This window comes from Rattus norvegicus, chromosome 18, assembly GCF_021556685.1.
Source record: "Rattus norvegicus strain SHRSP/BbbUtx chromosome 18, alternate assembly SHRSP_T2T, whole genome shotgun sequence".
Classification (NCBI taxonomy): domain Eukaryota; kingdom Metazoa; phylum Chordata; class Mammalia; order Rodentia; family Muridae; genus Rattus; species Rattus norvegicus.
Genome location: NC_141551.1, coordinates 49,014,065 through 49,028,009, shown reverse-complemented (window position 1 = coordinate 49,028,009; position 13,945 = coordinate 49,014,065). Strand labels below are relative to the sequence as shown.

At 44.2% G+C, this 13,945-nt stretch overlaps 1 protein-coding gene across 4 annotated transcripts in view; it reads right to left on the bottom strand.

Annotated features, from left to right (window-relative positions):
* Nucleotides 1-7,125: 7,125 nt before the first annotated feature.
* Prdm6 (PR/SET domain 6) overlaps nucleotides 7,126-13,945 on the bottom strand; it is a 104,187-nt gene continuing 97,367 nt past the window's right edge. For 2 of the 4 annotated variants that reach the window (XR_015642267.1, NM_001432440.1), the window contains 2 exon segments: nucleotides 10,851-11,026; nucleotides 7,126-8,051 (listed from right to left, as the gene is read on the bottom strand). Coding sequence is in view for 2 of the 4 variants with exons in the window: in NM_001432440.1 (NP_001419369.1) it covers nucleotides 10,879-11,026 (148 nt within the window). In the remaining 2 variants the exon portion in view is untranslated. 4 annotated transcript variants of the gene reach the window in all.

Below are 13,945 nucleotides of genomic sequence, written 5' to 3'. Positions count from 1 at the left end.
TTCCTGCTACCTTTCTACCTTTGCCACTATCGTCTTACAGATGGGACCATCATCTCTTGCCTGCTCAGAGATCTCCCCCAGTCATCTCCTGTTGCCAGCACCTGTGCTTCTACAATCCTCTCTCTCTCTCTCTCTCTCTCTCTCTCTCTCTCTCTCTCTCTCTCTCTCTCTCTCTCTCCATCCCTCCCTCCTTTGTTGTTTATTTCTGAGATCCTAATTTAATTACTACATTTTCCCTTCCCTTTCCTTCATCCAAACCTTCCCATATACCCCTTCCCGCCTTCCTTCAAATTCAGACCCCTTTTCCATGAGTTGTTATTGCATGTATTACATATATTTGTATATACATATACATTCCTAAAGATAACCCATTGAATTCATATGCTGTTGCTTATATGTATGTTTTTGGCAAAACAACCAGACGGTTGCTTTCCATGAGAACAACCCCTGCTCTGCTCAAAACCAGCCTTTCCCACCTTGCTCAGAGGAAACACCATGTTCCCACAATGCCTTTCAAAGGCTATCCATGACCACCTTGTGGTACTGCCTACAATCTACTCCATGCTCAGGGTCCTACTGGCTCCTCTCAGAAGCTCACATACTTCTTGGTCAAGGAGAACTTTACTCTCCAAAGCAGTGAGATGTAAGTCAAATAACTGACTCAGCCCTTTCTGACTGGAAGCCCCAATCCTTACACACTGAGAAGGATCATAGACCCTGTCCCACTTCAGAGCAAAAGATTCTGCTTTATTCCAAGGGTTATCAGGGTCAGAGCTAATGGCTGGTTGGTCCTTTGTGCCTGAATTTTCAGGGGGTAGACTTGACTTGGTCAAGCAAACAAGATGATACCACCTGAGGATTAAGCCAAAAACATCTCAAATATTTCTGAAGAAGCCATGGGACTAGCTTTGAACATTCCTGCAAGTTAGTCCTATTTTCTGCTAAAACTCCTCCAGTATCTTTTGACTGCCTACCATCCTCACTAGAATCAGTTTACTCTGGAATATGACCAACTCGGGATAGGGATAGCTCAGCCATAAAGCACTCAGCCAGCTTGTGGGGGAGCCACGGGTTCATTCCCTAACACAGGACACACACACACACACACACACACACACACACACACACACGCACGCACGCACGCACGCAGAGAGAGAGGGAGAGAGAGAGAGAGAGAGAGAGAGAGAGAGAGAGAGAGAGAGAGATCACCATAGGTCGGGAAAGACTCCAAGGGCAATCAATTTATTATGTTTTATTAATCAAATATACTTACACCTCTTGCTTAGTGATCACAAAATTTGTGCCCATTTTTCATTTAAGTACAACCCAATCAAGGGCAGACTCTACCACAGGAGTATAGCAATAGGCACGAACTCATTGGTCTTTTGCAATTTTCTGTCTGACTTCGTAATTTGAGCGTAATAGAGTTTTGTGGGCTTTTAAGGTAAGCAGTTTGTCTACGGTCCTACCTTCAGGGCAGACACTCCCTCTTACCATGGGCTGCTGCTGCTACTTGTCACATACCCATCATGGCCAGTCTCATCCTCTCGATGGCCTTGCCCAAGCCATTGTATTTGGTGGGAAGTGGAAGACAGTCATACTTTTATTCTAAACCCCAACAGTAAGTTTAAAACAGCGCAGTGTCCCGACAGGATCTCAACAACCACTTGGTACCAGCACACTGCAAAAGTGAGTGTCTCTCCTTGATGTGACAGACTTAATGGACTAGAGGACCTTAGGCTCCCAGGATTTTCCTGCTGATCCGAGTCAGTTCTTCACACCCACACACTTGAACCAGGGAATTCTCCCCTCATGCCCCAACTGAACCATCCAAGGAGGATTTGCCTCGGGCTTTACCTGTTCCATCTCTCTGAGTTGAATCAGAGAACGTGTACCACATTGGTAAGGGGAGAGTCAGGTTGCAGGTATGGATTTTGCTAGTATTTGATTGCGCTCACATGTGGACCAGCCGGGACTTTGATTTGGACATTTGGTGTGGAATGGCTGCTCTCGCCAACATGTGGCAATCACCTGCTGTGGTGGGATTTCTTTCCTTCTTAAGCAAAGAGCTCTGCCGTGGAAATGTATCTCCAGTTTGTTAAGTTTATACCAAGATTGTTTTTGGTTGGGAGTGACGTGCCAAGCTTCGGGAATGGAAGGCAGTAACGGAGATGTTTTGCAAGGCAGGAAACAGGAAATACCAACAAGGGAGTCTGCCATGTTCAACTGGCTTTGAGACACGTCCGTTGCTTTTTAACAGACGTCCCTGTTAGGAGCAGAACGTTGGATAACACAGCACACACTGCTTTCAGGGAAGAAATGCCTGGTAATAAAGCCAGCTCATGAAGAACCTTGGAAACTTGCTTTTGGAACAAACAACACAAACAGTTTCATCTAGATTATAACCAAGACTCTGAAGTGGGCCCTGGAGTACCTTGTGCATGTAACTACAGTATTTGTACTTTTGACAAACCTAACCTGTAATGATTCGTTGCTTTAAGCCAGCCAGTTAACCAGAGAAGTCTATATTCTTCATGGACACAACTACATAATTGTTCCATTGATGCTCGAAAAGTAATTTTGTTAGCATCCAGACAGCACACAGCAAGTCCTGCTTCTCCCTTAATTGAGGAAGTCTCTCGCTTGTCAATACTTGTCGTCTTTTGGGTGCTCTCCAACAAGCTACACCTCTACCGTTTGTCTTATGCGCTCCACACACTGGAGAGGATTTTCCCCCCTAATTTTGTTATTGTTTTTTTTGTGAGGCAGAGACTCACTAGATAGCCTTGGTTGGACCTGCACTCCCTATGTAAACCAGGCTAGCCTTAGAACTCACAGAGATCTGCCTGCCTCTGCTTCCCAAGTGTTAGGACCCAAGGCCCTAAAAGGGCTGAACCCTTCTTTTTTCTTTTATTGTGGAATTTCAGTTGTATGTTTAGACAAATTGGTGTTGGCCAGCCATGAGGTGTGTGGAGATTGCATATCACCCACGGCATAGATTCATATTATAAGACTATTTTACCATTGTTTTAAAAAAAATGTTTTCTCAACAGACACTGTATTCGTTCATTTAAAACAGTTCTTCTCTACACAAGCTTAGCCTCTGGGATGCATGCTCCCCCTTTTAAAACCATATGGTTTTGGAGTGGGGGATTTTAAAGCTGCTGAGCTAATACTGCCATTGTATACGAGGAAAGGAAGATGAACATTTCTGCCATAGAGTATCGAGGGTTAGGTTGTACAATGCCGGCTAAGCCCTCAGAACAGTGCCTGGCAGCGGTTATGTAGCATGAGCTATGTCATCCAGATCACCCGCCTCCCAGTCTGAGGGAAGCTCCTCAGAACTGCTGTATTTTACCATTAGCCTACACTCAAGAGACTCTTTCCTAAGAACAGTGGGAGCAGCTCCAGCACTTGGGGAAAATCGTGCAATAGTTTTACCTCTGTGCTCTTTTTCGAACCTATCTGGGGGCTTTGCCATTTTGTAAATTAATCTGATGAAACATCTGACTCATTACTTAAAAGAAGAAAGTCTTTCGTGGGCCAGGGCTATGGCTCAGTGGAAAAGCACCTGCCTAGCCTGTGCGAGGCCCTGAGTTCAAGCCCTGCTATCGCCCTTCACCTACACAAACAAATGGAAGGAGACCAACAAAGCAGTGATGTTTCTAGAATCAACTGTTATCCTTTAAAGATTCAGATCTCTTAGAATCATTCAGGATTGGATATCAGGGATTAGAGAGGACTGGGAAATCAAATTAAATTGATATCAAAGAGTTTGTTATTTGTGGTCTGGTTTCTATAGGTGTAATGGGACAGCAAAGAATCTATTATTAGACAGAAGGGTGTTGAATGGGCAGAGTGACCCCTGGACCCACAGGGCTGTACGTGTGGCCTTGTACTGAGATGTGCCATGTTCCCAATTATGCAATCGACAGCTACTTATGCTTGTTAACTTTACATTTGAGGGGTAATTTAAACTAAGCAATACAGGTACTTTATAAGAAACAACTGAATATTGGCTTCTTGCATGAGCCAATCATTAGTAGTTCATTTCACCAGAGAGTTGGGGGTCAAAGTATGGAATCACAGAAGAACATCTTCCAATTTTAATGCAGAAGAAGCTTGACAGAAAGATTAAGATACTGGAACTGCTGCTATTTTTAAACCGTGGACGAGCATCTGCTCTAAGCAGCCACCTAGAAGGAAAATAGCATTTCCTCTCCAATAGTTAAATACCTTGGCTTATAGTGAGTACCAGTAATGACGTTTTGACATGGGGTTCAGCATTTTCTGAATGAATGAAGCGATGAACCAGTCAACCCATGAAAAAGCCAATGGACTGGTCAGTGAATTATGGCTTCTGAGGTCCAGGCTAACAGGTTGTGACCCCTGTGCACATGGGAGGTGTTGGGAGGAATCATAATCTTTTTCTGTTCTATAAAGTTTTCCAACAGGAATATATTCATGGATATTTAACAGAAGGTTACTAATGAACTAAGGTATATACATGATGCACGGTTAAGCTTTACAACTCTAACCACCTATACAGTCATATTGCAAAACGTAACTCTCCTGGAAAAAGCTAATACTTTTTAAAGATATGGGCAAAAGGAACTGAAGTCAGGGGGAAAAAAAGGCTAATACAAATTTCCTGAGGAAATTTCTTAGCCTTCCTTCAGATAACTGAGATTTTCTTGCAGAAATGTGACAGTCGGTATTTCCAGCTCTCTGCTTGATGACCTTCCTAGGCTTTGCCCTTTGGCTCAATTAGGTAAATGAATGAGCAACCCGCAGGATGGTAAGTCCTTTTTAAAAGGCATGAATTTGTTATTAATTTGAGTGCAGAAGCCTGCCCCACGGTGTACGTGTGGAGGTCAAAGGACGACTTGGAGCCATTTCTCCTTCCACCACACAGGTTCAGTAAGCGCCTGTACCCACGGTGCCTTCATGCTTGCCCAGAGGGCCCTGTGGTGAAAAGTGGCCTCTGTCTCTCTTAACAGAGAACACTGAAGACCTGATTCCGTTCTGACCACCCACCTTTTCATCTTAGATAGCATCTTTCCTCATATTGCCACGAATTAGTTAGGGTTATAGTTTCTACCAACCATTTACTGAGTCTCAAAGGGTTACGTGCACACTTGAAATCTTAGAAATCCCCAAAGCCTTTCAGTTGAGAGGTAACAAGAAGCCCCTACTCTACATGTATATTGACTAGAAGCTCTGAGACCCTCATGGCTACTGTACTTGCTCTGGGTGCCAAGTCGATCTTCAGGAGCAGGCCTGTCCACACACCAGTAACCCAGGCTGCCCAGGGAGAAGCTGGCTTCCCAATGTGGAATTTGTAAGTGCCAAAACGCCTGGAAATTTAGAGTATTCAATTTTCTATTTTTCTAAGCAGAAGATACTTTCTGACCAAATTCAATCGAAGATGCATGAAAAGAAAATCCCTAATAACAAAAGTGATAACGAGCTCAGTGGGGAATCCTAGAGGGTTGTTTAGGTCCAGTTCACTGCCACACTCAGTGGGAGCTGGGGACCAGCTGGCAAAGCCATCAGAGCAGTAGAGAGCATTGTTCTGGAAGGTTCCCCAATGCCAGACCTCCAGGGAGGAGCTCCCATCAAAACCTGGTGTATTGCCTGATGTGGAATGGGGAAATGAGGCAAGTGCCTAAGCTGATTTTCCTCACTGGAAAAAAAAAACTGAGAAGAACACAGATGAACTTCCTCATATTTAGAAAGCTCAGCCAGATATCTAACCTTGGATACAGGTGAGACTTGCTCCTTTTGGAGCGGATCTACCACTTTCTCAACGGTGAGTTGGGCCTGTATCCTGCACGGTCATTTTACCTTTCCTAGTAACACACACTGGCCTCTCTCCCTTACAGGAGGGAACTGTGAACACGAAAGGCACGCCCACACACCAGAGGACTGCCATGACAGAGAGGCGACAAAAACTGGGAGAAGATTCCCAGTGAATGAAGTGAGGTGGGAAAAGGAGGCCAAAATTAACCAAGTTTATCTTTGTGACCACAATCCTTGCCATTGTTACAGCTACATACCAGTAAATGAGACTCTGTTTTACACTATTCTAAACGAAGCAATTGCATGCTAAGGCATAGAGAAGAGGTGAAATTGAAGAGGTTAAAATAGATGGCTCAGAAGCTAACAGCACTTGCTGTACTTGTAGAGGACCCAGGCTCCGTTCCCAACTCCCACGTGGTGGCTCACAACCTGTAACTCTAGTCCAGAGAATCCGACGCCCTCTCCTGCCTTCTGTAGGCACCGCACACACATGGTGCACACGCACACACGCAGAAAATACACATAAAATAAAATCAAGACAAGTTCTTAGAAGGCGAGAAAAGAGAACTTTCGGGAGGACCAAATGAAATTAGTTCTCTCTCTCTCTCTCTCTCTCTCTCTCTCTCTCTCTCTCTGTGTGTGTGTGTGTGTGTGTGTGTGTGTATGTGTGTGTGTGTATGTGTGTGTGTTCAGGAAGACAATGAGCAAGCTCAAAAACAAAGCACCACTTCAAAGGCTGTGCTTAGCCGCCAGCTGGCGAGAAATGTCACAGAGTTGCTATTATGGGCTGTTTATGAAAACTGGGTGTGGAGATAGACTCAGGCTCCGAGTTTCTCCTGGGAGCTAATAGACCAAAATCCATATTCACCCTCACAGTTTCCCAATGCCAGGTCAGTTCCTAGACCTCCATCCAACTACACTGAGCTACAACAAGGCCAATGAAAGTTAAGCTCTATGCCAAATACTCAAAGAACACCCCAAGTGTATACAGGATCCCTTTGCTTTTGGTTAATCAATCTCAAGAGAGGAAAAGGTGATCCCTATTGATAACAGAAGTTACTCCTGGCAGTCTGGGTCAACCCTCCCTTTTCTAGGCTACCTTCTCACAATGTTTTCCTGTCTGGCTGATTCTCCTCCTCATTTCTTTGGCAACAATTCTGCCACACTTAGTGGGGAGTGAAGGAGCATCCAGGGCTTCCCTGTGTGAGGAAGAGGCCGTTGCCCGCAATGAATCTGCCAGCGGGCGGAGACTTGATTACACACACATCCCACCCTTGCCCAGAAACGCAGACAATGGAATCACTCGAGGTCTAACACCTTAGATTCAGCCTCAGACCAAAGAACTTTATTTCTGTTTTCATTTTTCTTAAGCTAAAATGTTATTGAAACCAACGTTTTCTCAGCTAGCTGCTTCGGAACAGTATATTGGATTATGAAGCTCGGTACACTTTAAATGTGTTTGAAATCCAGACAGGACAAAGCAAGTCCTCCACGTTCATCCTTTGAGTTTTGCATCCGAAACCATTTTCTTCCTTTTCCAGCATCAGTTCCAGGCTGTGGGGTGGGAGGAGTCATGTGAAAGTGCATCAGGAAGGAAACTATGGAACTGGGCTGCCTCTGAGGCTGCAGGTTCTTGCTTGGGTCTCAGCCTTCCTTGCTGGGGTAACCAACACCGGGCAAGCCAGGCCTAGACAGGAGGAAGGCCATAGAACGGGTCCCCTTGAAACATGCTACTAGAAAAAAAGGTGCGACGAGAACCAAGTCCCAAGTCCCTGTGCGTTCTTACTCACAACTGTGGGCAGAGGAATCCTCCCTTTGGTATTAAATAACAGTTATTTTTTAAAAAGTTTCTTAGAAACAAAGCGAACACACGGTTGGGACTGGAAACACTAGCCATCCCAGGTGAGCTGTCCACGGAAATCTGTCTCATCCCTAGTCATAAATAAATAATCTCTTGCCTGGTCTGACTTCCACGCCAGGATCAATATCTCTTAACATCTTACTTATTTTATTACTGCTTTTGGTTTTCTGGGACTGATTGAAAGTTGTTCAGAGGAAATCTTTGGTTTTGCTTAAGTGTCCGTGACATTTAATCATGACTTTCCTTGCTGTTTAATTCCAGCCAGTCAATCAGTTAATCCACTTCGATTGATTCCGGGCTCTCGGTTATCGGCTTACACTCATTGGGCATGCGCTGGTGCCGACTCAGCTGCGTGGCCTGGGTGAAGCTCCGCTCGCACCTCTCGCACCTGGTGGAGGCAAGAGAGAAAATTGAGACCAGGGTGCGGGGCCTTCTGGGTGATAGGCTTCCTCTCATCCTGACTAATCAGAGCAGACACTCCAAAGCGGCTTCAGATTTTACTGGCTCAAGAGGTTTAATTGGTGGCTCCTTCCAAGGCCTGGATTCCTGGGATAGGACAAAGCCTGTCTGATGTGGAACAGAGGGACCTGTCAATAGGCCGGGGGAAGGTGATTTCTCCAGAGAGCCCTGTCCTGCTGCAGCTCTGATCACTGTCAGTTCAGATAGATAAAGAACAAAAAGAGATTTTTAGGAGGGAGCCATCAAAGCAGCCAGCTTGTCTGCAGTTTTCTGCTCCGTAACCCCGCAGTAAAATGGATGACAAATAGAATTTCACCTGCCGCTAATTTAAAACCCAGAATTCTGCTCCCCTCAGCCACAACAGCCAGAAAGCTAATCATTGCAAAATTTGGAAACTCGTGGAAGCAATGCCTTCGTTTTCAAGGGCTATGGGGGTTAGGGGTAGAAGACGAAGGTGGGGGTAGAAGTGGGGGGGCGGGGTGGGAGAATTAGGTATAGGCGACTGTTTTTTTTTGTTTTTGTTTTTGTTTTTTTGCTAACACTAATTACAATGTCACAGCCCAAGCAAAGTCAGGGTTAAAATAATTTCTAAGACTAGAGTTTGCTTTGGTGAAAATGAGATGACTCAGAAAAATCTGGGAATCAGGGAACTGGGGTGGTTGAAGGGGCTCAACCCTATAGGAAGTACAGTATACAATATACACGTGGGCCCACGTATCTGAAAGGAGAAATCAGACATTTCGCTTCAAGTGTCTCTCCTGTGCTAAAAGGACTGTGATCCAGAGAACCTGGGTCAATTCCTGTCTTCCACAAAGCCCACACTCTAGCATCCTAGTTACTTAATCTACTAAAAATATAACATGCACACACAATCTTGTGGAGGCTCCAATGTTTCTGTGGTTGCCATACCTAATATGTGCACAAGCACACTCACGGACACACAGACACACAGACACACAGACATACAGACACACACACACACACACACAGACACACAGACATACAGACACACACACACACACACACACACACACACACACACACACACACACACCATGGCAGCAACCTAGATTATACAGTGACTCCCCCATCACCATCTTACTTGTCGGGGCTACCTCAAGCAAGATCAGACTGGACAGTCGCCCTGGCGATCCTTTTTCTATTACTTCCTCCAACCTCTGAAGGGAAGAGCACTGAAGAGGAGCCCAAACAACCTTTGTCTAAACCTCGACGGCTCTCAGGACCCTGCACTATTGGAGCATGGGCAAAGCAACCTGCAGAAAGCCTACTGTCCTGCCACAGAGGAGGAAGCCACGCAGCCTGTTTTCTGGGGAGCACTCCTGTTTCTCTCCTCTTTAGTAGATCGTGTACAGAATTTAGCTAGAGAAATAGAACACATCCATCCAGTTTAGAGATTCTCAAGTGCCTGAAACTGCCAGGAGGCCGGAGTTTGGCTACGTGATTTAAAGCAATAGTTCTCAACCTTCCTAATGCTATGACTCTTTAATACAGTTTCTCATGCCATGGTGACCCCAACCATAAAATTATTTTCCTTGCTACTATACCTATAATATAGTATAATTCTGTTTTCCTATCTACAATTCTGCTTCTGATAAGAATCGTGATGTAAATGTTTTTCGGAGACAGAGGTTTGCCAAAGGGTCGCATGCAACCCATAGGTTGAGGGCCTCCGCTTTCAAGTTCCCAGGCTCCTGTGCCAGCCGAGTGTGTCAGGATGAAGAAGTTGTGTTTCTTTGATTGTCTTTCAGGGAATATTTTTAGCAGCCTGCTCCACTGTTAAAAAACTGCACGGTGATCTTGACAAATGTATAATGTCAGCTTTAATGTATCAGACCTATCAGCTCAATGAAAATAACTCAGAAGTATTGATCACCTAGTGATTTTCGGTGTATTCATTAACGTCTGCGGGCAGCTCATCCTCTCTCCAGAGGTCCTGGAGTGCAGATGACACACTAGCGAACTGCTGATTGTTTATTAGAAAACTGATTAGTTACTGGATTAGTGTGTTAAAATATACTACCTTTCACTGCTTGACAAACTTTCAAATTATTATATTTCTTTTTTTTTTAATTTTGAAGCTGTAGGATCAATTTCAAGGAGAGCAAAAATGGTTTGAACAATTGTGAAGAACGATAATTTGCCTGGCTGTGCCTTCGCCCTTCTCATCCTGTATATTAAAATGTGAAGAATTCATGCACTAGAAGCCTGGTGCTTTCCAAAAGGCTGAAGTCTAGATCTCTACGTGGTTCTCAAATGTCCATGCAGGATGAAGACAGCAAGAGGGGTTTGCTTAAACGGCTAGTGAGATTTCTGTGCATAGAGCAATCTGTTATAAACATCAACAAATTCCCCCAAGCTATGGGGTTCAAAAGAAGACCACTCCTTTGCAGGCAAAGATCATGTCTAGTCACCAAACAGAAGAAAATAACATGCAGATGTGGAGAAATTATTTAAATTTAGATCCTACCCTGGGGAACTCCATCTCCTTGGGAAATATGGATTATTAGACATAATATCTATGTGGTTTGGGAATGTGGATTTATATAGTGAGGGAATTAAAGACATATAACTGTAAGAATATCTTTTTAAAAAATAAGACTGGGGTTCGAGTTTTATATCCATTGTCCTAAACTCTAGATGAGAAATCTCTGTAAATTATTTTCACAGCTTCATGGAATTCAATAGAAAGACCTACTCCGTCAAGTACCTTGGTTCTGGGAGGTCAGAGGAGGGCTTCAGCTGAGCTGCCATTTAACCCTGAATTGCAATCTTGTGCCTTCCCTTGGCACGGGCACTGATGTCACAGCCTTGAAGGGAACATCACGGACACATACATGTGGAAAGTCTTCCAAACGCTTCAGCAAACAGAAAGTCCCCAACTTCCTACAGGTATGAGAGTCTGAATTAGCCTTGATTTCCCTTGGCAGTTTGATATCCTTCTTTTGTAACCGTGGCGGTTGACTGGACCGTCTGAATTGAAACACCACAATGATGTAAAGTCTCACTACACAGAAAACCTGCAAGAATCTTTCTGCACATCTGCTGCGTGCCATAAAAATACTTGAACTGGATCGAACTGCCCAGGACTTTGTACTTGGTAAACGTTTAATGTGTATTTCCAGAGTTGCTTTGATTTTTGTCTATGTCTTGCTTAAAGAGTGAGTGTACTTTAGAATTCTCTTTTGTTTCTTTGCTTTTTCCCCTCTGAGAAATACTCCTTTTTACTGGAGGCTAAAACATCATGGTGACTATTTTTCCCTTGCTTCTTAAAAACACTGGAGTCTCCTAGAGCAAGTCCTGGCCTACTTGTGGAGCTTCCCAGGTCAAATACATCCTCTACCCGAAATCTTGGGAGAGCTCATTTAGCACAAGAGCAGGAGAAAGGAGTCCTCACTGAGAGCCCTCTAACCCCTCTACCAACTACCTGCACTGCAGTACAGCGCCTAACCATTGCCGGTTCCTGAAATGAGCTTTTGTTCCTTGTGTCCCGAGGCTTCAGTTTCACATAGCAAACTAAACGCTAAAGCCTTCGATCCAGTCCTTTGCTTGTTTGTTTTCTTATGGGGAAGCTTTAACTTAGAAATGTCAAGTCTTCAGCCTAGGTTAGCTCTTTTTTTTTTTTCTTTTTTTCTTTTTTTCGGAGCTGGGGACCGAACCCAGGGCCTTGCGCTTGCTAGGCAAGCGCTCTACCACTGAGCTAAATGCCCAACCCCCTAGGTTAGCTCTTAATAGGCTCAGGGTCTACCTAGAATTTAGGACATAGGTTCTTCCGGGGAGAGTCCAGGTAATCAGATGTGAGGCAAAACCTGCAGGAATCCTAGCTCTGTGCTATCACTTGTCTGGCCCCCTTGGGAGGCCAATGGTTTCCCTGTCCCTCTAGCTAAGTCTTGAGCAGCAGAGCTAACTAAGTACAATGAAATGACTTTTCTTGACCAGCAGACTTGGTCTCTGTTTATCCTGGAGATGACCTCTCAGATTAAGGGGACGAGTTGGGGATGAAGCCACTGGGTCATCTATGTGGACGCTGTCTTGGGCTTACAGTTTAGGCTGTGCCCCTTTACAAGATTCTTTTCGGCCTCTGCAACATTGTTTAAGCCAATGCCCATTAGTTGGAGCAGTAAAATTAACTGTGGTGGTGAAACCATTTTTATTGACTAATCTGCAACAGAAGAAGTTTTTTTAAATGTTTGTTTTATAAGCTTGTAAAAGGATATCTTCATAATATTTACAGAGGTCCAGGGGTTGGATATCCAGGGGCTGGGTTAGAAGATTCTCAAACTCCTTTGCAGCACTGCAACCCTGAACGATCATGTATACACTAAAGGGTATGGCTTTCCAGTTCCCAGGAGATGTTTAAACCTTGCACTTTCAGAGCAAAGCGTGCACTCAGCTCTCCTCTGGGCACATATATTTGGTCATTTTAAATGCCTGAAATAACACATGGCTATTTTGCCAAAAGCAAGAAGAAACCAGACTATAACAGCCAGATAGAATGTTATCAACAACCCGTCCGCTTTGAGACCTTTGTTCAGTTGTTATTCCCAGATTGAGAGCAGGCATGAACAAAAGGACGATAGTGTTGGAAAGGAGGGGAAAGACAATTACTAAAGCACTTCAAATATTACTCTGATGAATTAAAATTAAGATGGCAACTCTATTGGAAACATGACAAAAACAGGATGTTAAAGGAAAAAAATTGAGTGGAGTCAACGAGGTTACACATAAGTAACACCTTAACATTAATAGAAATCTATTTCCCATCTTGACCCTCAAACTGCTTCAATTAATTACCAAAATCTATTTACACTGCAACAAGATAAAAATCAATCTGATTCCTGGCACTGAATCCATTCGGCTACCTTCTCTAATATAAGAGACCAATGGGGTCGGTCCTCAGTCCTCCCAAATTCTCTCAAAGTGGCACAGTTATCTCTTATCTCCTATCTGGTTACCTGTGAGCCCTTGAGAATTGGGCCTGATGACAACATCCATCAGGCAGGCCACAAACACCCAAGGCAGGGAATTTTTAAGATGGGGACAAGCCAACTAGCCCCTCTCTGGACTAGAGAAACATGGCCTCTTTGGACTATTGCATCCTCCTCCAGGGACAGAGCTTGGTTGATATGCTTGATTATTTTAGGCACCGTCCTGTACCACTTAGCCAGAAGACTTTATACAGTAAGCAAGTACACAGACAAAAAAACTCATCACTGTTTTTTTACTATTAGGATAGCAAATCAAACCATTCAGGAACACAGGTGACAATGATGGAGTGAGTGACTGGAAAGATGGCTCAGCAGGTAAAGGCACTTGCCACCAAGCTTGACAGCTTGAGTTTGATCCTCAGGACCCACATGGCAGAAGGAAGGAGTGAGCCAACTCCTACAAGTTGGTTTTCTGCACATACACCATGACATGGATATGCCCACATATAGGCAGATGCATACAAAAATAGTTAATCAATTAATTAATACTTTTTAAAAAGGATGACAGAGGTAAAAGTCAACAGGCTTTTATGAACCCCTCCCTCGGTTGACAGAGCAGTGAGGCAGGCAGATCCTTGTGACAGGACCAACAATACACTGTTACCATGAGCTGTACCTGGCCTCGGGATGAGCACAGAATGAGAAACTTCTTGGCCTCTTACTGCCAGAATCACTTCCTGTCCTGCTTGAGCATGTCCTACAGAAGGTAAATATGGCTGGCCATCTGCGTTTTTAAATTTTCTTTCACAAGTAAGGAAAGCAAGTACAGAAAATGAATAGAAATGTAAAAGCGCTAAGAGAAAAGAGTTCATTGGTC